This window comes from Adiantum capillus-veneris, chromosome 16 (assembly GCF_014529385.1).
Source record: "Adiantum capillus-veneris isolate H3 chromosome 16, ASM1452938v2, whole genome shotgun sequence".
Lineage (NCBI taxonomy): Eukaryota > Viridiplantae > Streptophyta > Polypodiopsida > Polypodiales > Pteridaceae > Adiantum > Adiantum capillus-veneris.
This window is the reverse complement of record NC_140946.1, coordinates 8,701,358-8,729,155: the sequence shown is the minus strand read 5'-3', so window position 1 is coordinate 8,729,155 and position 27,798 is coordinate 8,701,358. Positions and strand designations below refer to the sequence as shown.

Sequence of the window (27,798 nt, the reverse complement as noted above, 5' to 3'; positions counted from 1 at the left end):
CGCAACCTCGAAAGTGTGGACTTAGTTGTTTTCAACTCCTCCTAGCAATGTATATAAACTATGCTATTTTTTTTCTTTGAAATGCTCATTGAACTATATTTGAATCAGCTCAAAATGGTACATGAAAACCCTATTATATTCTTTGCATTGTGTGTGTGTGTGTGTGTGTGTGTGTGTGTGTGTGTGTGTGTGTGTGAGAGAGAGAGAGAGAGAGAGAGAGAGAGAGAGAGAGAGAGAGAGAGAGAGAGAGAGAGAGAGAGAGAGGGCCGGCGGGGCTCTCGGGGGGGGGGGGGGCCTTCAACAGAATTCATTTGAGTGGGTGTTATGCAATAAGCATATAATCCTTATCCTACATAGAGCTACTTGTGCGCTCAAGCACAATGGACATGGCACTTGTTACTTGAAAAACACTGCATGTTTGGATTAGACAGCATGCATGCCTATTTATTTTCATCATGCACACATATGCAGATGTAGGTATGCCTATATTGCTTTTAAGTGCATACATCTCCAACTCCCAAGTGTAGACAAGAGTTTTTACAATAATCAACGGCCTTATATATTTACTAAGAGTAGCAAAGACACCAACTTATACCTTGTAGCTTGATTGGCTGGTTCTTATATAAGGTCATATAAACTTGCAAAGGCTAGCAACACATTTTGAAGCCTATGAGATAAAGCAAAATTGAATTGATGTACAAAGAATTGTCTAACTCTTGATGGAGTATAACCATATTTGAAAAGGCCTTCTCTACGGCCATAGTGCAGGAAAATTGGACATAAATTAAATCGTCAAGAGGTTTAGTGTGAGAGTTTGTGATGCATGATGTCTTTGATAGCACAAAGCCATTACCCTATTATGTGCATTATTTATATGGCTTGTTGTGTAGCGAAATCCAACCGCCTCAACCTCGACATCCTTGTTGAGCCAAATGGTGTCCCGAACATGTTGTATGGTTAAGCTTGGAGATAATATTTGTCCTCGACATGTTATATCCACCTGCATCATTGACATTGGCATAGTCATCAAATGATGTACTGTCTAAAATACTAAGAAACTTTTTGAACATAAATAAAACTTCAAGCCAAGTAAATTAAATGGGTAATAGATGCACAAGAACATTTAGAAATTTTCTCATGTAGGAAAACGGAGTCTTTTCCAGTGTTTTTCATACAATGAATAACATCATGAGCTTCTGCTAGAGAGACACTGCATACCTAGCTAGGTATGATTGGGGCCAGGGGACCCCCGACCCCCCCACCGGGCCGGCGGTCCCCTACCCCCAATCGTACCAAGCTAGGTATGCGGTGCCTCCCTCACAGAAACTCATGATGTTGAGGTAAGTCACAATGTGGGAATTATTGTGAGAATTTGTCCAAAACTCCTTATGATGTAATAACGGATGAAAAAAAAAAGCAGAGCTGGAAGGGTAATAAAGATGTCACAAATCCATTATGCTTTCTTAAGCAGTCCACAGTTCGCAGTCCGCAGATGCGGAATGTGTCGGAGTGCTCACACAAGCAATTCAAAGGGCCAGTTTATCAAATGCACTTTCTAAATATTTTGTTCTATTTGAATAATATCAACTAAAAATAATAGAAATGGTACTCCTTCTCAACTATTCTTACATGTCCACTCTTGTTTGACTTGGGTTTTTAAAGCATCAGATTTGTACACGCCCAGTGCTAGCTCTAGAAAAGTGAGCTATAGTTTATAACTATCCCATGTTGAAATTTAGTAAAGCCATTAGTATAAGTTGTTGTTCAAATAAACCAGGATAAGCGCTGGAAATCATGCCCCCAACCTTACAAAAAATAACAAGCATTCTACAAAAATGGATCTTTTCATGAAAATTATGTAAAGAAATAATGCATGTTTAGGAATATAATTTCTTTCAAGCTCCAGCTATAAATGCTTCAAATGTTCTAATGTCCTTATAAACAGCAGTAAATCCTTTGAATTTTTGAGAGGGGTTTACTTTTATAGAGTGTAGTTAGTCTCAAATTCATTACATACTATTTATGTGATTTTTCGACATAAAAAAATATATCAAAACACCTGTGTATCAAATTTAAAGAGATTGATCCAATTTTCTTTCAATGCATCCTTTTCTATGAGAAGAGTTTAATGGACAAGAATTCCCACAAATTCCAAGAGCATTTTGGTATGTTCCTCTGTACATAATAATACTAGCAAACAACGTGCAAAAGGAGAGACATGAGGAGATCGCCGAGGAGGGCTTGTGGCGAGCAAGCTCATGAAAGGATGCACGGCATAGCCAGCACAAGGTGAAGGAGCTGGGGCAGAAAGAGGAGATTCATTTTTTTGTAAGTGAGAGTTGTGGCTTTAGATGGCATTGCCCTCCTATCCGTTCTCATGACCTTGCTAATGTTGTTACTTTCTAGCTCTCTTCTATGGCTTTGCTACCATAATTGATCTTCAAGAAAATGTTTTCATTTCAAGATGGTCCACATGCATGCCTTTTGCTAACTAGGGGAAGATTGCAAACAACATGTAACCATCTGTGGAAGCACAAGGGGAGTGCATACAAGGCAAGGGGCACTTTGTGTGTGTGTGTGTGTGTGTGTGTCTTATTTCCCATCTGTCTTCTTAACCCATGCTCTCGCGTGCTCATTTTTTCCACTACACTTTGGCATGGTATCAAACTCCATATCTCCACTCACTTGGTTTAAATTCTAGAACACTAGAAGGTGCTCATCATTGGGGTTTTTTTTTTCAGTCAGTAGTTCATGAGCAACTAATGACTTTATTTTCATTAGTGAGGCATCACCTTCTCTTCCTTTTTTGCATCTAGATTCCAAAGAAACTCCCATGATCAATTTTGAGCTATGATTATATTGTGAAAAACCATTGTGCATCTATAGTTTCCACCCAAGAGAGGCTAAGTGATTGATGTTGCACTTTTGGCCATGAAGAGGATATCCGCTTTCACAGTTTACAAAACGGATTTTGGGAAAAATTCCATAAGTTTCTTAAGAAGAAGGGGTCGTCCAATTATCCTAGAGCATGTAAGTATAAGGGTTTTTTTTTAAACCTTTGAATGCACATGAAATAGCAGACTTCTAATTGTTTAAGTCTATTTTCCATTACATCTCTCTTGTTTATGGTGAGCTTGTGTTGGCTTAGAAACAACTCAAGATCGTATTTGTCAGTCCGAGTTAATTAATCTTGGAACCTAGCTTGAGTGATAATCTAGCCAACACACACTCACTTGTGTGCACGATGTTTCTCTTTCATCCACCCTAGCTAGCACGATCCAATTCCCACAAGTGGTATCAGAGCTCCATGGTTTGCTAGCTAGGTTCGTTACTATGCTTGTATGTGATAATGTAATTATCATTTCCATTAGGCTCCTGTTCTCTCTAATCAATTCATGACTAGGCTATGCATGGGAAAGTTCATGGTGAAATTCCATTGAACACTACCCTCCATAGCTAGGTCAAGCTTGATTAAGAGTTGTAGGATCTTTGCATTCGATTCATGCATGATTGCATTCTCTTAGTGCATTCTCATCTACGATTTCTCCTCAAATAAGCTCACTAATTAAGCATCATCAAGCAAGCTATTGCATTCATATTTAGGTTGCACTTAGTGTCGATTTTTGCCAATTTTCACTGTCAATTAATTTGACCAATTTCTCTTTCTCATTGCATTGGTCACATAGTCTTGAAGTGCTTGTTGCAAGCTCTCCATAGAGCCCTTGATTGCCCCATTCCGAAAACATATGCCCATTCAATTTAATTACCATATTTAGGTGTGTGTGACGAGTTTTGTGTGTGGTCATCTCCCTGCAGAACCGAGGATAACATTTCTTTTTTTGGAATTTCCTCACAAGCAAGCCCTTGGGGCCCCTTGGTCTAGCTTATCACACTAGAGTTAGTGTGTGTATGTTGTGTCGTGGGCTCAAGTTGCCTTGTTTAACTTGGACGATGTGGGAAGATTCATTTTTGGGCGTCAAAATCCAACTAAGGCCCTCATTGGGTCTGCAAGGGTGTAGTCTGGTCGTGCAGTAGAGGCGTCTCTCAGAGGTCAACCTGACGTGAGCCGAGTATAAGCCCCACTTTTTCAGCCTTTTGGGTCCACTAACTAGCGGCCGCTCTCACACAGTTTCCACCTCTCCGTAGCCCACCTCCACCTCATCACTTACCACAAGGAGGTGCTCCCATCCCATGGCATTAGCTCCAAAGAGCTCATGAGGCACCCCAAGCCGGCTTATTGGTGGCCTATCACACCTACAAAAGAGAGCAAGAATCTGAGCTCTTCTTCTTCCATTGAGTTTCAGCAAAGCCAAACAATCAAAATGGTTTCAAAGACAAATCATTGAGCCCTCAAAAGAGAGTGATATTCAAGCTTTCCAAAATGCATCCAAGGCGGTCTTACAAAACTGTCAAAAACATTCAAAGCCGAACCTCAAGGCTTCACCGAGCTTCTCCAAAGTAGAAATTTAAAAACCTCAAAGACTATTGTGAAGAGAGGCTTCACCCCGATGAAGAGGAGCTTCACAAAGTTTGAAGTAATTTTCTCTCTCTCTCTCTCTCTCTCTCTCTCTCTCTCTCTCTCTCTCTCTCTCTCTCTCTCTCTCTCTCTCTCTCTCTTATTAAAACTTCAAAACTTTGCATCCAAGCAGAATAACTTAAAATAAATTTCCTATCATCTCCCAAGGGGTATTTGTGCTTGTGTAAAGAGGTAGACACTGGCTAGGACAGTCTCCTAAGCTAAGACCCCTCTATTAGCGCAATGGAAGAGAAAGGGCTTAGGAAAATTAACAACAAGGGCTTTCACACTTGGCAAACCAAGTTGAAAGGATACTTGATGAAAAGCAGTTGTGGGGAGTAGTCAAGCCAACACTCAATGATCTGACATCTACTGTTGGTGCACAAGTACTAACAAGAGCTATGAGTGCACAAAATCCTCGGGGGGTACACTATGTAATCATGTTAATGTATAGCATGAGTTCGAAACGAGGGGTTTTAAAATGTAAATTTTTTAGGCAATTTAACAGAGATACATTAAAATAAGGGATTTTTATTTTCAATTTTTAGAAAAAATCCCTAAAATAAGGGATCATTTTATTCATTCAAACGTATTAAAAGAGGGGGGGTTTTTAATACCCCTCGAAGGCACGTTTTACTAAAAGGTGAATCCCCCGAGACAAAATCAAGCCAAGGACGAGCATGCATTAGGAATTGTAATCACTACTCTACATGACAATTATATACACTTTACTAATGATTTTGAAACCTCATTAGTTGCATGGGAAGCACTAGAAAAAAACCTTTGGAGCTAGAAAAAAGAAGAAAAAAGTGAGCTTAAAGAAAGATCTATACAAATTAAAAATGGAACATAACGAAGATATTGCAAGTTTGGTCAATTGCCTCAAAAGCATGACCACACAACTAGCTTATGTAAACAGTGCAATACCAGAGGAGGACAAAATCGTAGTTTCTCTAGTAGCCTTACCACCTAGCTTTGACCAAATTATAACCATCATTGAGAAAAAGGATCCAACACCAAATTTCCGACATGTAATCAACTCTTTAATGTTCGAGGAGAAGAAGCAAGGGAGGAAGCGGCTACTTCAGAGGGAGAAGCTTTTGCAATCAGCTCTAGTAATAGAACTTGTTTCAAGTGTGGCAAAGAAGGGCACATAGCAAAGGACTATCTAGCATCGAAGACTTGTTTCAAGTGTGGAAAAGAAGGGCACATAGCAAAGGACTTTCTGGTATCAAAGACTTGCAGTGTTTGTGGGAAGAAGGGTCACCTTCCTTCCAAGTGCTTCAAAAAGGACAGAGGCAGCACTAGCAAAAATCCAAGGACCAAAGTCTATTTGGCAAAACAAGACAAAGATGAAGATAGAGAAGAAGGAGGGAATTCCCTTCTAGTCTACAAAGACATTCTCTAGTTTTTTGTTTTGCTTTTTCCCTTCAGTTGCATTTGTTTTGGAGATAGCTTGGACTAGCTTGGTCTCAGTTTGGTCTCAGTTTTATATGACATATGTTTGAGGGGAGGTGTTGAGTGTCTTGGATTAGAGATAGTTTGTCTCCTAGATTAGGGATGGTCTCCTAGATTGGAGATGTTCTTTTGCTACTAGATTGGAGTGTGCCATAGATGTCAGTTTCCTCCTAGTCAAAACCTCAAGGGGGGGATTGTAAAGTGTGATCGTTGTCCCAGAGTACTAGAATATGAATCAAGGAGAGGGAAGGTGGGTTTATCCCACATGCAGTGGTGCAAGGTTGTAGAGATACTTAAAGCTCATTTCTTGAATGATTAAACCAACTCTATTTTGCATTACATCTCTTTTGTTTATGGTGAGCTTGTGATGGCTTAAAAACAACTCAAGATCGTGTTTATGAGTCCAAGTTGATTAATCTTGGAACATGATTTGATTGAGTGATAATCTAGCCAACACACACTCACTTGTGTGCATGATGTTTCACTTTCATCCACCCTAGCTAGCACGATCCAATTCCCATCAGATGCACTACAAGAGGTCACTTGAATTCTGGCGCCACATTACCGGCGTCACTCGCGAGCATCAGTATATGTGTGTGTATTTATGGAGGGAGCTAAGGTTTTCTAAAAAAATTCATTTTCAAAATTCTGACGGCTATTCCGGAAAGTCTTCCGACGCCAGCGCGAATGCGCATTCCGACGCCCCTTCCGTTGACTATTCCGATGCCTGTATCGATAGCTGTACCGTCGGTACCTGCAAAAACCGAAACCGCGGGCTTTCTCTGCGCATTTTTCCTCTTGTGCCACAACTCAAGCTCTCCTCTTCACCCTCTCTCACAGATCTGTTGCGATACACACCGTCGGAGGTGCTAATCTTGCTTGTGGGTTAGCGCATAACCTCTAAGGTAAGAATTTTTTTCATGTTTACTCGTAGATTTAGGGTTTAGTGTATAAGTTTGTGTTTGTGTGTGCATCTTTGCAGGTTCTAGGACTTACGCGACAACTTTCATTGCTCAAGTAGGACTAATGTGAGTGCTCAAACCTTTAAATGCATATTAAGTTTATTTAAATTACTTCGTATATTAAAAAAAAAATCATGCTTTAAACTTTGAGTGCTTTAAACTTTCAATGCTTTAAAAGAAATTAGGATTTGTTATGTGAAATTTCATTTTAAATTATGGAAAAAATTTGTTTAAGTTTATGAAAAGATCTTGTTTTGAAGAAAATTTTTATTGAATTGTGTCGTTTTTCAAATTATGTAGTTGATGGGATTTATGTTTTAGGTTAAGTTTAAGTTATAAGTTAAGTTAAGTTATAAGTTAAGTTAAGTTAGATTAAGTTAGGTTATGTTAAGTTAAGCTACGTTGTTATGTTACGTTATACGTTAGGTTAGGTTAGGTTATCTTATACGTTAGGTTATATTAAGTTGAGCTACGTTATGTTAAGTTATATTACGTTAGGTTCTGTTAAGCTACGTTAAGTTAAGTTAGGTTATCTTATATGTTAGGTTAGGTTAGGTTAAGTTACGTTAGGTTATGTTACGTTAGGTTAGGTAAAGCTACATTAGGTTAAGTTAGGTTAAGCTACGTTTGACAATACGGCAAGCTATAGAGCTTACCTAGAGCGCATATTAAAAACAACACAATGACGTTCCGTTCGTCAATACGGAAATCCATAAAGCTTACCCACAACACAAATGCATTGTGGGCAAGCTCTATGGCTTTCCATATTGCCAACGGCTCGCCATTGTGTTGTTTATATGAGCGGATTTCAAGTCCTAAAATAGCACCATGGCGAGCGGTTTGGCAATACGGAAAGCCATAGATCTTGCTTACAATGCATATGCATTGTGGGCAAGCTTTATGGCTTGCCGTATTGCCAAACGGCTTGCCATGGTGTTGTCTATATGTTTGCGAGCGATTTTCAAGCGCTAATATTACCTCGTGTCCCTAAAAACAACACAATGGAGATCTGTTTGGCAATACGGCAAGCCATAAAGCTTGCCCACAAGGCGTATGCATTGTGGGAAAGCTCTATGGCTTGCCATATTGCCAACGGCTTGCCATGGTGTTGTCTATATGTCTGCGAGTGGTTTTCAGGCCATAAAATCTCTTCGCAACTCTAAAGACAACACAATGGTGAGCCGTTTGCCAAATTGGCAATCCATAGAGCTTGCCCACATCGCATATGCATTGTGGGCAAGATCTATGGGTTGTCGTTTTGCTAAACGCCTCACCATTGTGTTGTTTTTATGTTAAGTTAGGTTATGTTAGGTTTAGGTTATATGTTAGGTTAGGTTAGGACTATCAATGGCATAATAGTCAAGAAAATACAAACGGACTTCGAATATGACGCATGCATGTACTTCTAAAAACGAAATCGGACTTCGAAGTGACTTGTGTACTTCTAAAAACGCAAACAAACTTCGGTTAGGTTAGGTTATAGGTTAAGTAGATGTTATAAGTTAGGTTAGGTATAGGTTTTACGTTAGGTTAAATTATATTATAGGTTAGAAATAATGATTATAGGTTAGGTTAGAGCTAGCGTCAAATTAATAGTAATAAAAACACAATCGGACTTCGAACATGACTCGTGCACTTCTAAAAACGCAAACGGACTTCAGTTAGGTTAGGTTATAGGTTGGGTAGATATTATAAGTTAGGTTATATACATTAAGTTAAGTTAGGTATAGGTTTTATGTTAGGTTAGATTATAGGTTAGGCATAATGATTATAGGTTAGGTTAGAGCTATCTTCAAATTAATAGTAAAAAAAACACAATCGAACTTCGAAGATGACTCGTGTACTTCTAAAAACGCAAACGGACTTCGGTTAGGTTAGGTTTATGTTATAAGTTAGGTTAGGGTTATGTTATATATTGTTAGGTTAGATTATAGGTTAGGTTAGAGCTAGCGTCAAATTAATAGTAGAAAAAACGCAATCGGACTTCAAAAGTGCACACAGACTGAAAGAACCTTAATATATAGTCATTGACCAATAAAGACAAGATTATTACCCTGTGGTCCTAATCTCCCTGCACCTCTAGACCAAGGTGTGCGGGGATCGGGCATGGCTAGAGAATGTGAGGTTGTTAGAGCTAGCAGAAAATAGTTGAAAAAATGCAATCGGACTTCAAAAGTGCACACAGACTTCAAGAACTTTAATATATAGTCATTGACCAATAAAGATGAGATTATTCCCTATGGTCCTAATCTCCGTCCACCTCTAGACCGAGGTGTGCGGGGATCAGGCCTGGCTAGAGAATGTAAGGTTGTTAACACTAGTTTGGTATCAAAACAGGACACTTTAAGTGTCCTTTTTAAATAACAAATTTAAATTAATGCTACTTGCATTAGACGGTTTATTTAAGAAAACCCTCTATATACTTAAATATGTTAGCTAGAGGGTCTTTTAAAAATATAACCTTGCATTTTAGAATCTATCATGATCAAGAACTGTACTCATCAAGTTGACCCTTGTAAGACTGCAATTGATGCTTTGAAAAAAATCGCCTTTATAAGCTCAAAAAAAAATGAAGCAACATAGAAAATTTTAGGCGACTCTTCCACAATTTTTCTATAAGCTAGATAATTAAAAGTTTCATGTGCAAAAAATTTGACTTTGGAGTATATAAAATAATGGAAAGTTCCATGTGTTTGATATGGTCATTTCAAGCATATTGTTGTATACAAAGAAAAATACTTTTTTGATGTATTTGTGAGTTTTAAAAAGTGATACATTGCTTGCCTTTCCATTGAGCACTCAAGGTGGCAAGTAGAAGGGCTTTGGTATATTGCAACAATTATTGGATCATTTTAAATATTCAAGTTTGCATAAGAGAAAACTTTCATATTTTCATTCTTGAGACATAAGCATTCAAAACCTTAAATAATATCAAACTTTCCATGTAAATCAACTAGATGTATTAAATTACGTGGTACATACACAATTAGGGTGCCTAAAACCTTGTTTTCAATGTTATTATGGAGAACTCAAGATTTTCAAGAGTTTTTGCACGATAAAAAATTCAAGATAGAGTTCAAGCAACGAGATTTAATTGAGTTAGGGAGCCCAAAAAATACGTAGTTTCTTGGTTTAAACATATAAAGTCATTTGTAGTTGTCAAATTGCACTAGAATAGTACCAATTTCATGAGGGGACCTTTGGAACACCAAAATTATGCTCTTATTCAACATGTGCTCAAGTATGAAATTATGTCTATAGCTTGCATGTGACTTGAAAACTTATCTTTGAAGTGCACTCCATTGTTTTGTGACACCAAGTGCTAACACTTGGATTTTATAAACATAAAAAAGGCCATCTCTACAAAAAGATATAATGATTTTATGATTTTTTTGGCAAAACAACTTGAAATTCTACTAAAATTTATGTCTTAGAACTTACCAAAATTCTCTCCATACAGATTGTATTTTGATATGGAGAAAAATCCAGTGTTTTCTTTCCCTCATAACCAATCTATGGTAGAAGCAAGGTGTAAAAAACTTCTTTCTAACGTGACAAATAAATTATCAAAACTTGGTAAAAACCCAGACACTTTAGTGTGTTAGGACACTTAAGTGTCCAATTACAGAACTAGTGTTAAATCTTGTAGTTATAACAACTAGAGTGTTTTAATTATTTGTTGCATCATTGGTAGACAAAGTATGGATGATAGGATGGCGTGTCCTTGTGCGCATTGCAAGCATGAGATATTCAAAAATGAAAAATTTACGACCAACACAAACGCAATCACGGTCTCTTTCCGATAGAGTGAGTACAAGACATGCGTTATCGATCTCATGGTCTAAAGATTGAAGGTCAAAGTCCGCAAGTAGATATTGCTCCAACTTCATCCCACAGAAGACGATTTTCAAACGAGCAGCCATCGACTAAGTCCTCCCAACCAATACCTGAAGCGGCATTTCAAGAAGTAGAGATGGAGCAGATGTTGGACGTGTTCTTTGACATGGATTCCAACATAGAAGGCGACAACATTGAGCGCAGTACTGTGGACCAACCTCAGTCATCCCGTTCATATCGATGGCATGATAGCAACGATGAGGAGGGCGAGATGATGCAAAGTCTTGCACACATGCCGCTCTACACTGGTGCAAAAATCTCAATTCTCCGTACCGCATTGGCAATGGTTAATTTGTAATCTGTCTATGGTTGGTTTGATGCCTCATTCACAGAGCTTTTCAAGTAAACATATTTATCCTAAGCATGGTAAAGTGCAAATTATAGTTCATAGAAAGTGATCAAAGGGCTGACTTGTTCATGTAACGTTAGTTTGTTAAATGAGCAAATCTTGCCAGAAGGGAATCACATGCCCCCTACCCATCTAGCCGCTAAAAAGCTTCTTACTAATTTGGGCTTGGATTACAAGAAAATACATGCATGTCCTAATGATTGTATAATTTTTTGCAATGAGTATGCAAACCTGGAACAGTGTCCCAATTGTGGATCAAACAGGTAGAGGGAGGACACACAAGGAAAATTTATCCCAGCAAAGGTCCTTCGACACTTTCCTATCATTCCAAGAAGAAAGAGCATGTTCAGGTGCAAGTCCATAGCCGCTTTGATGACATGGCACTCAAATACTAGATCGACAAATGATGTTATGCAGGTGCCTGTTGACTCTCGTGCATGGAAGCACATTTAGGAAAGTTGGCCTACATTTAAGAACGAGCCTCGATGTATCCGCTTTGGTCTGGCAATGGACGAAGTAAACCCATTCGGATTACGGAGTTTGTCATGGAGCACGTGGCCTATTTGTATGGTTAATTATAATCTTCCACCATGGCTCGCTATCAAGAAGGGCCATCTGTTGTTTTCATTGATTGTCCCAGGAAAGTACAAAGCAAAGAACATGGACGTCTATCTAGCACCACTTATAGAAGAGCTCCAAATCTTGTGGACAGGAATTGATGTGGTTGATATGTCCCAACCAATCGGAGGACGGATTTCAGCAGCAGGGAGACGTAGCCAGAGCACGTTTGGAGTCTGCTGGAGCGTCACATCTTGGGAGTGGAGGCTACGATACACTTCGACATGAGTTTGTAAGTATTATACATATGCTTTAAATTATTGATAGTATATATGTTATTTGAAGATTTATCTAATGATTAAACCATAGGTATGGCCGTCGGTAGGGATGAGGCTGGAATAGGCGTCGGAATTCAATATATTTATACCGTGCTTATTCCGTTGATTATTCTGACGCCTGTCACACCGATAGTTATACCGACGCTACGATATCAACATCTCTTCCGAACCCTATTTCAGTGCTTTTTAGTTTAAAATTTAGCGCTATTTCGTCGGTACGCGCACCAAATTTTACGCGACCTCTTGTAGTGATGACACTAAAGTGACAAAAATTAGATCACCAAAATGTGCATACATGCAAAAGTTTTTCTTCTGAAATAGACTTCAAATTAGAATCAACATAGTCTAGATTTTACAGACCTTTCTTATAGACATTTATCTTATATAAGAAGCGTAAGAGGATAACTCACTCTATGTGCTTCACCCATGTTGTGCCCTCCATCCTATCAAAACACTACACTCACTCATCTACGCATGTGGTGCACTCTTCAAGTGGTATCAAGGTCCCATGTTGTGGTGCTACTCCTGTCCCTGTTTTCCTCTTCCCATTGGCAAGCCTCACATCGGCAACAGATCAAAGCTCAGAGCTTCCACGGCTATGGAGGCATTGTGAGCTCGGCACATAAAGCTCATGTATCAAGGTGACAAGGGTTTGAACTCCACCACAAGGGGGGAGAGATTGATCTTTCTGTGATTTAAAGAGAGAGAGAGAGAGAGAGAGAGAGAGAGAGAGAGAGAGAGAGAGAGAGAGAGAGAGAGAGAGAGAGAAGCATATCACTTAGTTCAAGGCAGATTAATAGCAAGTCACTGTTTTTCTCATAAATTGAGCTAGAAAACTCGGATTCAAAAATTGATTTATTAGAACGAAGCTCTTTTTGAGCTCTACGACTTCGTAGAAGATCTTGTCAGTAACTAATTTGGATTGCGTGTATGCTTGGAATAAGACATATGGAGGTTGTTTTTCAAGATAGATTTTGTTCGAATTGAGTGAGAGAGGAGAGAAAGTTTAGAGAGAGAGAGAGAGAGAGAGAGAGAGAGAGAGAGAGAGAGAGAGAGAGAGAGAGAGAGAGAGAGAGAGAGAGAGAGAGAGAGAGAGAGAGAGAGAGAGAGAGAGAGAGAGGATCAAACTCTCTTTGGATTGGACTCTCAAACACTTTTGGCATTGCCGATTTTGACATATTGAGAGTGTAGCTCTCTGGTTGTGACTACACATAGACAAAGACACACATATATAGTCATATAGGTCATGCTTTAGTGGAGCATGGTTGTCTCTTGGATTGAGAGAGATTTGATTATGCCATATGCATTTTGGGCATGATGTATACACTTGTGGTTTACTCTTTGGATTGCGATCTCCATGTCTTCGAATCTGTAGTTCTCCATGATGTTATATACACATGTGGTTTAGTTTTGAGATTGCGATCTCCATATCTCCAAATTTGTAGTTATCTTACACTCACACGGTCTACAATTGATTGACACAATTTTTTTGGATCATCTCAGCTCTAGTGGGATATCCATGCTTTTTGTTTTTTGCATGCATTAGCATAGGTTTAGTGTTGCGAGCTCTCTTGAGAGAGTAATCCCCGTAGGGATCTATTTTGCTTAAATACTTATTTGCACTTAAATATCTGTTAGCACTTGTTTATGCATGTGTCCTATATCTTTGCGGTGATTTTATAACTCATGTACATTGTGCTGTGGATATTGCCTATCTAAGCCATTGTGGACCCTATTTTTGCTTGATTTGGCATTTACTCGGTCGCTTCTGAGACCTGGTCCACAACCCTTTCTGAGACTTTGGCTAGTCATTGAGTTTGTCGAGCCTTTGGAGAGTCCTACATGAGGTTTTATTGAGATGGGGTGTTCTGGGATATATGAGACACCTTGGGTGATATAGTCTACTGGAGTTCACTATTTTAGTATCCTCGCCATAGGCTATGTATAGAGGGGTATATGTGTTTTGATGTCATGTTGGCAATTACTTGTGAGTGATATTTTTATGTTATGCCCAAGTTATATTCTTCTGCTCGATAGTGCTTAGTTTTCATTGAGATTTTGTTCTTCGTGCAAAGAACTAGACTTTGCTAAAATTTTTACAAATATTTTTTCATAAATAATTAGTCTCACTCTCTTACATTTTCTCTTGTCAATTATGGCTGGATCTTTTGGAAAAGAAGAGAATTATATCAAGAACTTTGATGGCATTGTAGGGCCACTTAAAGAGCATAGAGAGGGTGTTTACACTGTTGATCAGTGGGAGGAGCTTGACGCTCATGCTATGGCAACCATTTGTTTGCACCTTGGTGAGTACATTTTCTTTACAAGTGTGGACAAGACTACTATAAAGGATCTATGGGAGTCATTATATATGCTCAGCTTGGGATGGAAACATTTCCTCCAATATGGTTTCCTTATGAAAAATCGCATGCGTTTGAATATGAAAAGAGTGCCAGTTCATACTTAAATGAGTTCAACACCTTGTTTACATAATTGACATCTAAGGGACTCACTTTTGATGATGAAACAAAAGTTTTTTTTTTTCTATATTATTTGTCTTTTTGTTGTGGGATGCATTTAACACTGTCATTGAGTGTCCACTGGGAAATATGTAAGATAGCACGTGTGAACAAAATAAGGGATTTATAATTAGGTACATTTACAAAAAAATGTACTTACATAAAGGGTTTTTAATTGAGAAAGTGAAAATTTTCATACATAAGGGCTAGTCTTTTTACAAAAATTCATGCATAAGGGGTACATATAATACTTGAAATTATACAGATAAGGGATTATTTAAATACCTCCTGTTCGCACGTGCTTTATGCAAGTTTTACATAGTGGACTCCCGCGGTTTTGTACCTCATGGTAAGCTTGCTTTGAGTGATGTTACTAGTGCTTTTCTCACACAAGAGATTAGGCACCAGCCTCTGGACACTAGTATATGTACACAACGATGCATATATGGATAGTGATGGTCGACAGAGGCAAAGAGGTCACACTCAGAGTCATGGTAGGTCATAGGATCGCAAGAATGCTCATAACAAGAGTCATGGACATGACTTACAAAATGCACAGTGCTATCATTGCCACAAGAAAGACCATTTTTTAAGAAAGGTTAATACATTGTGCAACGTGAAAATGGAAAATCCATTGTCGAGTCTGCACTCCTAAGAGTAGTGTGAAGATCAAGTTGAGTCTCCACCAGTTGACGTTGTTTTTTGACATGCCACGGCCATTAGATGTCTTGATAATCCTTGATGACTTGATTCTAGATGCATTATTGTCTCTTGATAAGTGTTATGTGCAAAGATGGATCATTGGCTCAAGTACTATTTTCCATGTTACTCCCATGGTTTGGTCAGGCTATGTGACTCGTATCAACTGGACATTTTTGGCATCAAAGATGGGAAGTTATGTATGCATAACGACACTAAGTTTATGCTTTGAGGTGTCAAACACGTGCCAAGTTGACAAACTAGATCTTAGTGTCATCCGATTAACTTGATGATTTGGGCTATACTATAGTCCTTGGAAATGGTTCTTAGATCATTCGCTCGAGATCATTTGCAAGGGATAGTTGGTTATTTTGAAGGGCCAAAAGTCAAGCTCATTGTATTCTTTGTATGTCTCTTCTATGAAAGAGAATTCCATTTATGTTGTCGAACTCCCTTTCACTAAAATGTGGCATAGCCGGATTAGACACACGAGCCAGAGAGGAATGCAACAACTTCAATGTTTGGTCTACTTACCCGTCCCAAAATATTCTAATTTTAGCTATTGTGAGCATTACATTTATGGAAAATAGACTAGGATTACCTCATTTCCATTGAATAGAGAGTTAAGAAATCCTCTAGACTCAGTACATAAATGTGATCTATGTGGGCCTATGCCACATAAATCTCTAAGGGGGCCATTATATTTCCTAATATTCATGGATGACTCTATTAGGAAGGTGTTGGTCTACCTCTTGAAGAGGAAAGATGAAGCTTTTTCTATGCTTCAAAAACTCCTTGCAATGGTAGAGAACTAGTCAAGCAAGAAACAAAAGGATTTGCACACTGACAATGGGAGAGAGTATGTCTCCACTTAGTTTGAAATTTCTTTTAGCAGAAGAGCCATTAGAGAAAAATTTACTATGTCATACACACCTGCTCAGAATGGCATTGCTGAGAATGTGAACAAGACAATCCAAGAGAGATTCACAACCATGTTGTCTATGGCAAAGTTATCTCCAGAGTTTTGGGGAGATACTATTATGATAGCAGTTTACATCATCAATCAATTGCCTAGTATTTGATTGAATTATCCAAACTATGACAAATTACGTGTATATTTTGGGTATGAGGCATATTCAAACGTCTCTAAAGATCTACGCAAGAAGGTAGACCTCAAATCACACAAATTCATCTTCATTGAATATGGTGTAGATTGAAAGATGGGCTATTGTCTCTGGCACCCGGATCTTGAAAAATGAATTTGTAGCTCAGAAGTTATCTTTGACAATGAGTTTAAGATACACGGACAACCTATCAAAGACGTTGAGTATTGCAGGTTAGATTTAACACTAGAATGGTAACAGGACACTTTTATGTCCTTGGACACTTTTGCGTCCTGTTAAGTGACCATTTTGCTTGAATTATTTGAAGAGTATGAAAATGAATTTCTAGGTGCTATATATCCACAAAGTTGCCTTATGAGCTGAAAAAAACTTAGCATTTTTTTTGGAGTATCAATCTCACCATTAACCTTACTCTTGCACAACATTTTTGAACCTAAACTCTGTGAAAAAACGGGTCCTGTTTATGGCTTTTTTTGACTTTTTCGCAACTATACCACTCTAAACTTCATGTTTGTGAGGTTTAGATGGCTAGAGGTTAGGCCTTTATAGTTCTCAACATGTTTTGATGCTTGCAGGGAGAGCTAAGTGTTAAAATTGAAAATTATGACCAATTTACAAGAATTGCATAATCCTGTTTTTGGCCAAAATTAGCACTTTTATGATTTTTTTGGTGGCTTTCTTGATATCCAAATTCAATTTTGATCGTGTAAGTGTAATGTATAACATAAAGCTAATCTTCCTTGAGTTTTGGGGGACCTAATATGCTATATATCATAGTATATGATGATGGTTGAGTTTTTTGATTGTTGAAGAATACGATACATTTTAGAGTAGCAAGTATAACTTTCTCCATATTGCTATTTTCTTAGGCCAATTGTGTGTATTTTTTAGGTAGTAACCATATCTAATCATAGACTACAAACTTGGCTAGATATTGAGTAGTTTCTATGGGTTTCTAGAGGTCATAATGCTAAACCCAGTTTTTTCATGTTTGCTGTATTTAGCACTTTATCATTGCCCCCAAGGTTCCAATTGTAAGAGATCCATTATCCTTTTGACATGCTCCATGGATCCTTTTGAAACCAAAGGCCTAAAGGGAACTAAGAAAACATGTATATAGTATCTGTATTGAGTGTGACTATAGAAACTTTGATGATAGGTCCTCAGAATCGCAAAAATGCAACATTTTTGTACCTAATTTTTTTGCCCAAAAAAAAATTAGTGAGGTAAAAGCAACCATATGTTTTGGTCACCAACCCATTGAAGTTAACGAGGCATTTTATCTCATGTCCTACAAAAATCCCCACTCTTATTTATATGCAATCAACCGTAAGAAATTGTTGTTTTGGGCAAAATGCACTTTTCCATCAACTTTGGAGGCTTGTAGTGACCAAGGGATGAGAAAAATTACAAGTTTCTCATTTTTTTCATATGTAGTAGTTATTGAACTATAAGCTCATGAAAGGATTTTTCAAAATGAGTGGATCTATTATGCTTTTGGAATTTTTTTCCAAAACCCTGAAAGGACACTTTTATGTCCTGTTAGGTTACCATTCTAGTGTTAAGGATGTAACCTCAACTGAGATCAAACTAACAGCTCGGTCAATTGGTGACAATCCTACCACTAGTAGTTCTTCAGAGAGAGCAGAGTCCAACAGCCAAGCAGAGAGGAGATCTACGTGATTCTCTTGTGCCCTTGAGTATTTCCAACCAGGGTTATACTAATTTTTAGTCACTGACTACGGAGAGTCTACTTGCTACAAGGAGGTTATTCAAATGGAAGATAGCATGAAGTGGGTGCCTTGTAAATGGGTGTATAAGACAAAATACGTGGCAAAAGATCTCGAGTGTAAGTATAAGGCTATATTGGTTGCTAAGGGATTCAAGCAGAAGAAAGAATACGACTGCAGGATTGCATGCAAAGTTGGGGAATACAAAGAAGAAGGTCAAGAGCACCCAACCCAGGACGTAGTATTACTAAGTATGTCAATACAAAGATAAAGCTTGACCTAGAATGATAAATGTATACAAGCTTGGAAGTAAGGGTGTTCACCTATTGGGATGCCCTTATTGATGGCACCACCAATGGAATCATCCTCACAGAGTCTAACACTAGGCTTAAAGGATTCAAACATATTAAAATGAAAATGTCTTCCATGTGCATGAAATGGCCGTTTTGACCACTATATACATAACCACTCTTTGTAAAACAAATCTCTTGTCCTAGATAAAACCCCTCTTTACTATAATCACATGCTATGATACTATAGCCCTCAATGCTACCCGGCCTAGGATACTTGGTACCTTCGCTCTATCTTCACCCCCGCATCACCCACAACTATTACCTAACCATCATTCATCTTCCATAGGTTCAAAGTCATCTCAAGTCTATCGACCCTTGCAAGGTAGTGCAACTGATCACATTGGCATTCGATCCATAAACGCTACCCTTTTTTTGAAAAGCACTATGTGATTCTATAAGAAAAAAGTAACTTTGTTATGGTACTGTTGTGGAGCTCGAGTCAGACAGTGCTTACATTTGTGTCAAATGAAAAAAAGCAGCCATAATGAGCATTTTATAGGTGATCGATTTCTAGTCCCAAGTAATAATCAAAGCATACTCTTTTAGAGACAAAAAAAACTTATTTTCGGAGGTCCCATGACCCCAAATGACCTAATTGCCTTGTTCAAAGTTTTTTTTTAATGATCTCAATTTCAATTGTAAATGCCAGGTTTCAAGATCAAGATTGGTCCAATATGACCTACAATCTATGTTCTTATTTTCTATGTGCTTATTTAATCTTATGTTCACGTGATCAACACTTCAAAACAAGGACACCTATTCAATAAATGGTTTGTTCGGTAGACCACCCAAAATGGGATCCTTATTTTTACATGATCGTACGGTGGCTATAAGCAACAATACATTTACATGGCAATGAAGTGTATTGTACTATTTTAAAATATTATTATGAACCATACATCCCATATATTTAATTTGTATGTTTACTTCAAATAATTTGAAGCCAAAAGATGCATAATTCCTAAAAATAACAAGTAATTATCTTTGTGATGAGTGTGCAATTTTTCTCTAGCTATAGCTCTCTAGAATAAAGTTTGTACCAACTCCAAGCTAGTGGAGGAAAGGGATATTAGAATGGAGATAAAATTATCAACACCATTCTAATATATATATGTGTGTATGCCTAGGGCATTCACTCTATGTTAAAATATTGTGTCATGAAACCCTTTATCTATGAATTATCCAAGATTATATAGCACACTCTTTTCCCATTCAATCTACAAAAAAGTTTTGAGTCCTTAAATGGCAACCATGTCATAAGTACAATAATCTTTTTAGCTAACCTTACCGACTATGACCTGTATATTTGCATCGTTTAATAATACACTGACGGGGTATTTTCTAGAAAATCCCCTCCATAGCTGGATAGTTCAATGAATAAAACAAGCCCTTTTCCTAGTTAGATTATATTTTTCAAACAACAACCCTCTTATGCATATTATTTTGTAAGTCCTCCTCGCTTATGAATATTTTGACAAATGGGATGTATTTCTCAACTCTTAAATAAACCATCTTATAAGGGGGAATTTTAGGATGCTATTCACAACATGTACGTCTATGATCCTAATTATGTACTCTATATTTAGAATGCTTAAATTAAGATCTGATTTTTCTTTTAGGGACTAATTTTTTTCTTCATAGTATTCTAAAGAAATATTAAATTCTAAGTTGCTTTTTTGTACGTACATATGTGAGATAATCATCAATATTGCCACACAATTGGTTCTCATACCCTGGGATAACAAAATCCTACCACTATTTTGGACAAAGTATTTCATATATATTCTATCTAAACTTGCAAAATTTCTAGACATTCTCCCAAATGATTTTATGGCTTGGAATCATAGAGGTGAGATCAATAATAACTTATAATGTTTTAGCTTATTGCTTTCTAAGGATGTTGCATTGTCTTGAAAATGCATAATTTTATGTACCTAGAAGTTAAATTTCAGTTGGGATGCATATGTGGTCCTCACTTTGTAAAGTAGAATTAGTGTTAGAAAAAAACCGGGGTAGAATGTATTTTAACCGGCTAAAATTATACAATCCCGGTTAGATTTTGAGTTTGCCCTAAAGAAAACCGGCAAGTTTACGTGTAAATACCGGCAAAAGCTTCAAAATTTGACCTAAAAACCGGTAGAATTTCAAAATTTCCCTTATTTTCTTCGATTAGGAAAAATATATTTTTCTAGCCTTGAGTAGAATATTGAAGGATTTTAATATCCCAAGATAGGTAGGGCTACTACTAAATGATTGGCTTTCTTAGTTTTCATATTAAATTTAGATTCAGGCTAAGTGATTCCTTGAATATGTCTTTGAAAGAAGCTTGGCTAATTAATTTCATACCAACTAGCTACGATCTATAAACATATGGTAAAAGTTTCAATAAGGATGAGCAAATCACACACCCTCCATTATATGAAGAGGTCGATCAGCAAGGATCTCACACGGCCCATGGAGTTGTGTACTGAGGGTTTCGACTCATGGTCTTTCAGAGTTTAAACCCCTACTCGGATCCCTTCATGCCTATTATATGCTGGGCATGCAACAGCCATATTTGGTAAGCTCATGGCAAACCAAAATTTCACTCTAGACTGTGGCACTCGTAGCTAGACGTTGGCATAAAATTTAGTGCCATACAGCTAGTTCTGGCTGCCCAATATTGGACATACTTGTGCTTGTGGAAGCTTTGCTCGCATATAAGAGTGGCCAAAATGGAGTTTTTCTTACGCTAAGATATGCCTTAGATAATTTTAAGGACCTAATTTCACCTCCTATTCAACTTCACGTATAGAATTAGCCTCATTGCCGATTTGCTTGAGTACTAGTAGCTCAGAAAGAGGTACCTCATCAGGGTTATAGTGATGCGGTCCTGCCGATCCAAGTTTTTTGATGAGGTAGCTCTTCACCACCGAAATTTGCATCTTGCCTGCATCCCTGCACATTAACGGCAATAATTTTGAGTTGTTGCACTCAGTTTGTACTTTAAGTTCGAGTAATTAGAAATATGGCAATAAGAGGCCGATCTTATACCTTATCCGCAAATATAGTTTCTGCGTACAACGACTGGAGAGCTGATCCTTTTGATCTTCTCTACAAACGGATACCAAACAGGTATAAGTTATGTTATAATGATTGAAAAGAGACAACACGAGAGAGAGAGAGAGAGAGAGAGAGAGAGAGAGAGAGAGAGAGCAGGAAAAGTCATAAAGACGCAGGATCATGGATGATAAATGAGGGAACCCCACTACGTCTGTATAAGCTATGATAATTAGAGAGAGACGATCACAGAGAAGAGGAGCGGAAAGCAGGATTTAAATATCGCGAGTGTGAGAAAAGAGGATTGCTCCCTAGCTGACAGACGATAATGGGCAAGAGAATTAAGTTTGGCTTACAAAAATGTATCATCCTCCTGAAGTGAGAACCAAAGATCGTTGCTCCGCTGTACTGAGGATGCAAGACGGAGGCGCCGGCCAGCATGAGGAGCGGCCATAACTGTAGCCGATGTATTCATGTATGATCGAACTGATGATGCTGGTCTCGCGCTGGGACCGCATAGCTGGGAAGTAAACAAATGCCGTCGGCGCGCCATATTTTCTGCAGAGATAGGCATTAGATTTGCTCCATCGTCAAGCTGGCTTGTACTATGCATCGGCGGCACATGATCCCGCATTAAGGCGTGTGCATGCAGAAGGGGGTCGTTTGCCATGCTTCTCAAAAGTCCCTGCCAAGACATGTTGTTTTGAATCTGTGCAGCTTGTGCTGGTGAAGTCATGTTGTATATTGAGCTCGCAGACCAAGGTCTCCCATCAGAGCCTGGCAGCCAGCCTAAACTGGCGGTCGGTCGGTAAACTTGATCTGGTGGCTGCACTGCATGGCTGGTGGTAAAAGTCACGGGAGTTGACGGAGGAGCCGCCCCTGCCACTGGTATGCTCGCTAATGCTTCTGAAGACCAACTAATCCTTTCCTGCGGAATATGATGATGGTACGGATTTGGTCTCCGTTCCGAGGCGCACGGGAGCAGACTTCCTGGGTGCGGGACAGTTTGATTGCTGAGGGGTAACAATTGATCAAGATATTGTGAAGAGGCTGCACTAGTTGCACCGGCTTGGACGTTCTGCACTAGGGGACGACCTGCACACGCAGCAGACGGTACTGTTCTGCTTGTAATTAGCCTATGGAAGCTGGACATCTCAATGGGTGTTCCACTGCTGTACTGCAAGAAGGTGGAGGCCATGGAGGGGTGGTCGTAAACAGGCGGAACACAGGAAGGGTATAAGCCAGATATATTCATATTATTTGCAACCTCGTCGACAGGAGGAGGGTTTCGCAGTGGGATCATCACGGGTTTCTGCACCCTGTAAGGAGCATACCCAGAACCTGCCACACCGCTAGAAGTGCAATATGTAGCCTCTGTTACCTCCTTCGGACGGTCCTCCGGCAGCAGCTGCAACGTCGTCGTCGTCACCCGTTCCTCCTGCGACTCCATGGCATCAACAGCCGCTGTCCATTCTGACTCCTTCCACTGTAATCTCTCTTCATCCCCGCTTTCATCATACTTTTTCCCTGCTAGGTGATTCCCGCCAAGGCCGCCTTGACGGCCCCTCGACTGATCATGACGAGGCGACATGAAGCCCAGGCGAAGCTCCAGCCAGCTCTCTCTCAAGTTTCTCCCTGAATCAGCACATTCCTGTGCCGAGGATTTGCTGCACAGCCTGTAGCTGCTTCTCATCTGCTGCTCTTCTTGTTCATGCATTGTCTCGGACGGATTTTGACACTGGCAGGACGGCGCAGAAGTTGTGCTTATGCTTGGAGCAGCAGTTACATAATTCGTGATCAATGCTGTTGAGGTAGCCATATTCTGTCCTGAAGCGTAACCTACCTCTTCATTGACATCACTGCACGTCTTCTCAATATTGACCATATTGAGCCGATTTCCAGAACAAGCTTGACGCGCGGAGTTATTGAAGGGAGCAAAGCTAGCATGATGAGCTTGGTTATCTCTCAGGGTCATTAAATTTCTGGGTGGTTTGATGCCGTGAGGGGCGCTGCTGCTGCCTGAATTGCTGCTCTTCGCAGCACCATCGCCTTCATTATCATCAATGCCAAAAGATCGGCCCAAAATTGGCTCTGCTGTTAGGTCGGAGTCACCAGAGAAGTAAGCAGCGCTGCCGTCAGAGCTTCCCGAGTTCTCTTTGATAGCATGTGCAGCATTACGGGGCGGCGGTTGGAGCATGCCACCATCCACTATTATACGGGCTTCATCTCCGGCAGCACCTGCATAGCCTTCGACCTCGTGATATTCAATATACATGCGGTTGGTGCCAGATGCCTGACGGTCGATCAGCCGATGATGGTCTGCATGTTGCATGTGGTGAAGATTAAGAGCTGCAGCTTCCTCCTCCTTGGCTAGTTGACCAGCGCCAGATTGTTTTGAAAATAGCTCATCAGCAGGATGATTAATGTTGGGCTCTTCATCAGTCTGCATCTTGAAGCTGTGGCTGATCAATATATTGGCCTTTTTTCTCTTGTTACTATTGCTGCTGTTGCTCTCAGAAAAATCATACAGATTTGCTTGTCCTCTCACAATGGTATATTGTTTTTGTTGAGCTGATGACATCTCCGACTTATAGCATCCCAGGCTCACACGCCAAGCATTATTAATCTAGGTATTTCTTATTCGACCCAGGAAAAGAAGAAGGGCTTGATCAACCTTTGCCTTTGATTAATAATACCTTTCAGAAAAATCACGGCAGCCAAATATTGTAGGAGCAGCTCTCTCTGCAAAACATGATATGATGCAATCAAATTCCACACCAGAATAATATTATTGTTTGTTTGATACTCTCAAATTGACAATCAGATGCCACACCACTTTCCAACCTGGCTTTCATTAAAACCCTCAAATTCCAACACTTTTAACCTTGATCAAATCAACTTATTAGACTTATGATAATGATGGAAACCCACCATTGAAGAATTCTTGCGAAAATGATAGTTATTAGTTTGTATCTATCAATTTTTTTCTTGGTACATGTGCGTGGGAGCTAATCTATTCATAGTACACACATCAAAAGCTATGTTGACCCTTTCTTACCCAAAAGAATTGTTTAGTACACTTAAAGAGCAGGGCAACATCTACAGCTTCTTTGTTGTAAACAAATTTGAGCTTGCTAATTAGCGGGACTTCCAACAGAGACTCAGATCTCTAATTGACTGTGCATGGTAGTAGTAAAAGGGTTTTTGGAAGGGAGAAAGGAATTTAACTGTTGAACATTCACCTGCAGATACGTGTGCGATTAGCTGTACTCTACAAGCCCAATTCACAGTCTGAGGGGCCGATATCATTAATGGCGTACAACTACTATATTACGGGTGACAGAAAATCACTATATATAGAGTAGAAAGATGCAGAAATTATCAGTTATGAGGAATTATCAATTGTCAGTTAACAAGCGTAGATCAGGCTCGGGAGTCGTCGCTCATGTGCATGAAAGCGGAAGCTAGCTACATGAAGAGACAAAACAGGGAAGAAAACAAACTGTGGATCGTGGAAGAGTGCAAGCGACAAAAGAGAAGGAAAAGGCGGTAACTTATGTTCGTATGAGAGAGAGGGAGAGAGAGAGAGAGAATTTGGAATTTGGGACAGGGAGGTGGTGGTGGATGATGGCGAAGGCAAGAGGCACGCGTGCTGGAGTGAGGTTACCAGCGCGGGGCACGAGGGGAGGGCGATGTCTGCGAAAAAGCCTTGAAACTGGCTGCTGCTCGTGGTGGCCCGATGAGGCCGCTCTCTCTCTCTCTCTCCACTGGTATGTAGCTCCGATGTCCCAAATTCCAAATATGCGCATCGACAGTGGACACCAATACAAAAGGGCTCGTAGAACTACAAGTAGAAGTACTAGCACGCTCGTGCGCTCTTCTTCTCTCTCCTCTCCTCCTCTCTCGTCGACGCGCACGTACATGTAGAGAGCTGCCAAAGTGCAGCCTTCCTCTCTCTCTCTCTCTCTCTCGTAGACTCTTTCTCTCTCTCCCACTTCCTTTCCGTTATTTAGGAGCTCACGTGTCATTCAACCAACCAACCCACTCAGCTATCATTTGAACCTATCACAAGTTCCCACGACCTCTCCCAAGCTGCAATCCGCACCCCAATTTTGATTTGGTAACACCTAGGTTTTAGCAAAGAGCTCCCCTCCCAAACCATTAAACACCCCCCATACAATTGCCTAAAACCAAACAATCACACACACACGTTTTCATCACTACTCTCTCTCTCTCTCTCTCTCTCTCTCTCTCACCAAAACAGTCATTCTCACTCTTCCTCATACATAGAGATACATTGGAGACACAGAGGCCTTCTTGAGGAAATACACGAGAATAGCACAGTTGCGCACACGTACACACGTTTGTCATTTGCTTTTGCTTGAGAAAAAAGTGGGCACTAGGGCGCACACAACCCCCAATTCTTTATGCAATCACACACACACATACTCAAACAAAAGAGTACACACTCTCACACACACACACACAAAACCTCTTTTTTTGTTTCCCTCTCTTCACACCGTGCTTGTGAATTCTCTAATTATTCTCTGCTAACCTTCACACATGCGCTTGTCACACATCTCTCCATGTAAAAAGAATCATACATATTGCCTTTCCCTCCACAACATTCCCCTTACAATTCCCCAATCCCCATGCAAAAAGGGCTGCCTTGGGCCTTCCCTTCCCCCTCCACATCCATCCACACTACAACAATAAATAAAAAAATTGATTCTTTTTCTACATTCCATCCTTCTGTGGATGCTAGGAATCACTCAACCCTTGCTTTTCAAGGGTTGGCCACAACACTTTTGCAACAACATGGCCATACTCTAATATTTTAAGGCTAAATGAGATGCAAAATCCAAGGAGATCTTGGTGTGCCCTTTGAGGCTCACCTTACTTGACCGAAACAACCACAGTAGAAAATACCCCCTCGACATTGAATTCACCGCAGCGAGTACTGTCATTATCATTAAACTAACCCATCAAGATCGATACCACTATTGGAATCGAAAGAAAAGCTAGTGGGGAATCATGCATGCATACTTGAAATGTGCTGTGATTATATGAAGGGTGTTCAAGGGCTCTTTAAATATAGTCTAAGAGGTGATCCTCTTTGCTCCCCCCCTTGTTGTGGTTACCTAAAGCAGCTTGTTGATGCCTTCAAATAGAGATGATCCACTCTACTCTCCCCTAAATACTAGTGGATTTCTTTGCAAGGTCGTAAAAGTGAAAATTCCACCAACCGCAACCTTCGCGGTCTTTTCGCGCAAATCTGTTCATGAGAGTGTGAGAAAAGTTGCTTATGTGAACAGCTTTTGTATGTGTATGTAGTCGATAAAGTGGAGGTTTCCTTCTATCCTCGTAATCAAATCATTCACATGAATGACATGGCCACATACATGATTATTACTTGCATGACTTTTGACACACAAATGTGATAGCTTTAATAAAGCAACTTTTGGTGCGTTAAGTAAATGCCTCACTTTTAAATAGAGCATTTGCATGCATGAATTGGATGCCTTTGCAGCAGGACTTGCTCAAAAAAGAGGAAACCTTTTGCTTTTGAAATTCACTTGAAGGGGCTCTGGAAGTCAAGAGGCCATGCTTTCTTTACACTTAATCACAATTTCAACCAGCAACTAGTTGCTTTAATGATTCCGCTTGCTGGACTAACCGATCTCCTGAATCTGCTCACAATAATGAGCTGCTTCTTGCTTTCAACTCTTAATCATTCACTCGCTTAATCAAATTATTTGGTAAAGTTATATACCATCACTTTGATATGTTGCTGATAAGCAAGCGATTGCATGGCTTCCTTTCATATATATTGTCAATTGTCAACAAGACTTGATGCATGGCCTCCATCATCCATAAGCTAATTATCGCTAAGAGCAATCTACAAATGATTCATCAACCTTAATCTTCCTTTTTATTTTTCCACCTCTTTTATTCCATGAGTTATTGCTTTGTTCTCCCTTTGTTCATGTAACTTTTTTTTCCCCCAATGATGTTAGAATTAAACACGAATTCATAAAGGGACACGCGAAAACCTCTAGATTTGCTAGACCATCTTACTTTAAAATAGCAACTATTTGGTGATAAATCTATGCTTCGTGTCGTACAAGGAACAACTAATTTATATAGATCATTCCTTCTTGAGAGATACCAAATTGCATCAATTTTTCCTATATAAACTCACTAGTACGACCGGCCTCCTTTGGCGGCCTCTCTCTCTTTCTCTCTCCCTCTTTAT

At 39.4% G+C, this 27,798-nt stretch overlaps 1 protein-coding gene across 4 annotated transcripts; it reads right to left on the bottom strand.

Moving 5' to 3' along the window:
* Positions 1 to 672: 672 nt before the first annotated feature.
* LOC147438525 (uncharacterized) lies at positions 673 to 26,891 on the bottom strand. 4 transcript variants are annotated; one of them, XM_086484621.1, is made up of 5 exons: positions 26,438 to 26,891; positions 21,899 to 24,284; positions 21,537 to 21,596; positions 21,350 to 21,440; positions 673 to 1,000 (listed from the first exon to the last, which is right to left on the bottom strand). In XM_086484621.1, the coding sequence occupies exons 2-5, from the start codon at positions 24,121 to 24,123 to the stop codon at positions 785 to 787; spliced, it is 2,592 nt and encodes an 863-aa protein (XP_086340747.1). In that variant the 5' UTR covers positions 24,124 to 24,284; positions 26,438 to 26,891; the 3' UTR covers positions 673 to 784. The 4 variants fall into 4 exon arrangements, with proteins under 4 accessions (XP_086340747.1, XP_086340748.1, XP_086340745.1 ...); XM_086484622.1 differs by lacking the exon at positions 26,438 to 26,891 and adding an exon at positions 24,771 to 25,079; XM_086484619.1 differs by lacking the exon at positions 26,438 to 26,891 and adding an exon at positions 24,785 to 25,079.
* Between the last annotated feature and the right edge of the window lie 907 nt (positions 26,892 to 27,798).

What these genes read in the sequence shown, in the direction of transcription:
- LOC147438525 (XM_086484621.1), bottom strand. Translation starts at nt 24,123, where the DNA reads ATGTCATCAGCTCAACAAAAACAATATACCATTGTGAGAGGACAAGCA. An exon ending in CAGGAGGATGATACATTTTT is followed by an intron (nt 21,597 to 21,898) that starts GTAAGCCAAACT and finishes ATCCGTTTGTAG; the next exon opens with AGAAGATCAAAAGGATCAGC. An exon ending in AAACTATATTTGCGGATAAG is followed by an intron (nt 21,441 to 21,536) that starts GTATAAGATCGG and finishes GTTAATGTGCAG; the next exon opens with GGATGCAGGCAAGATGCAAA.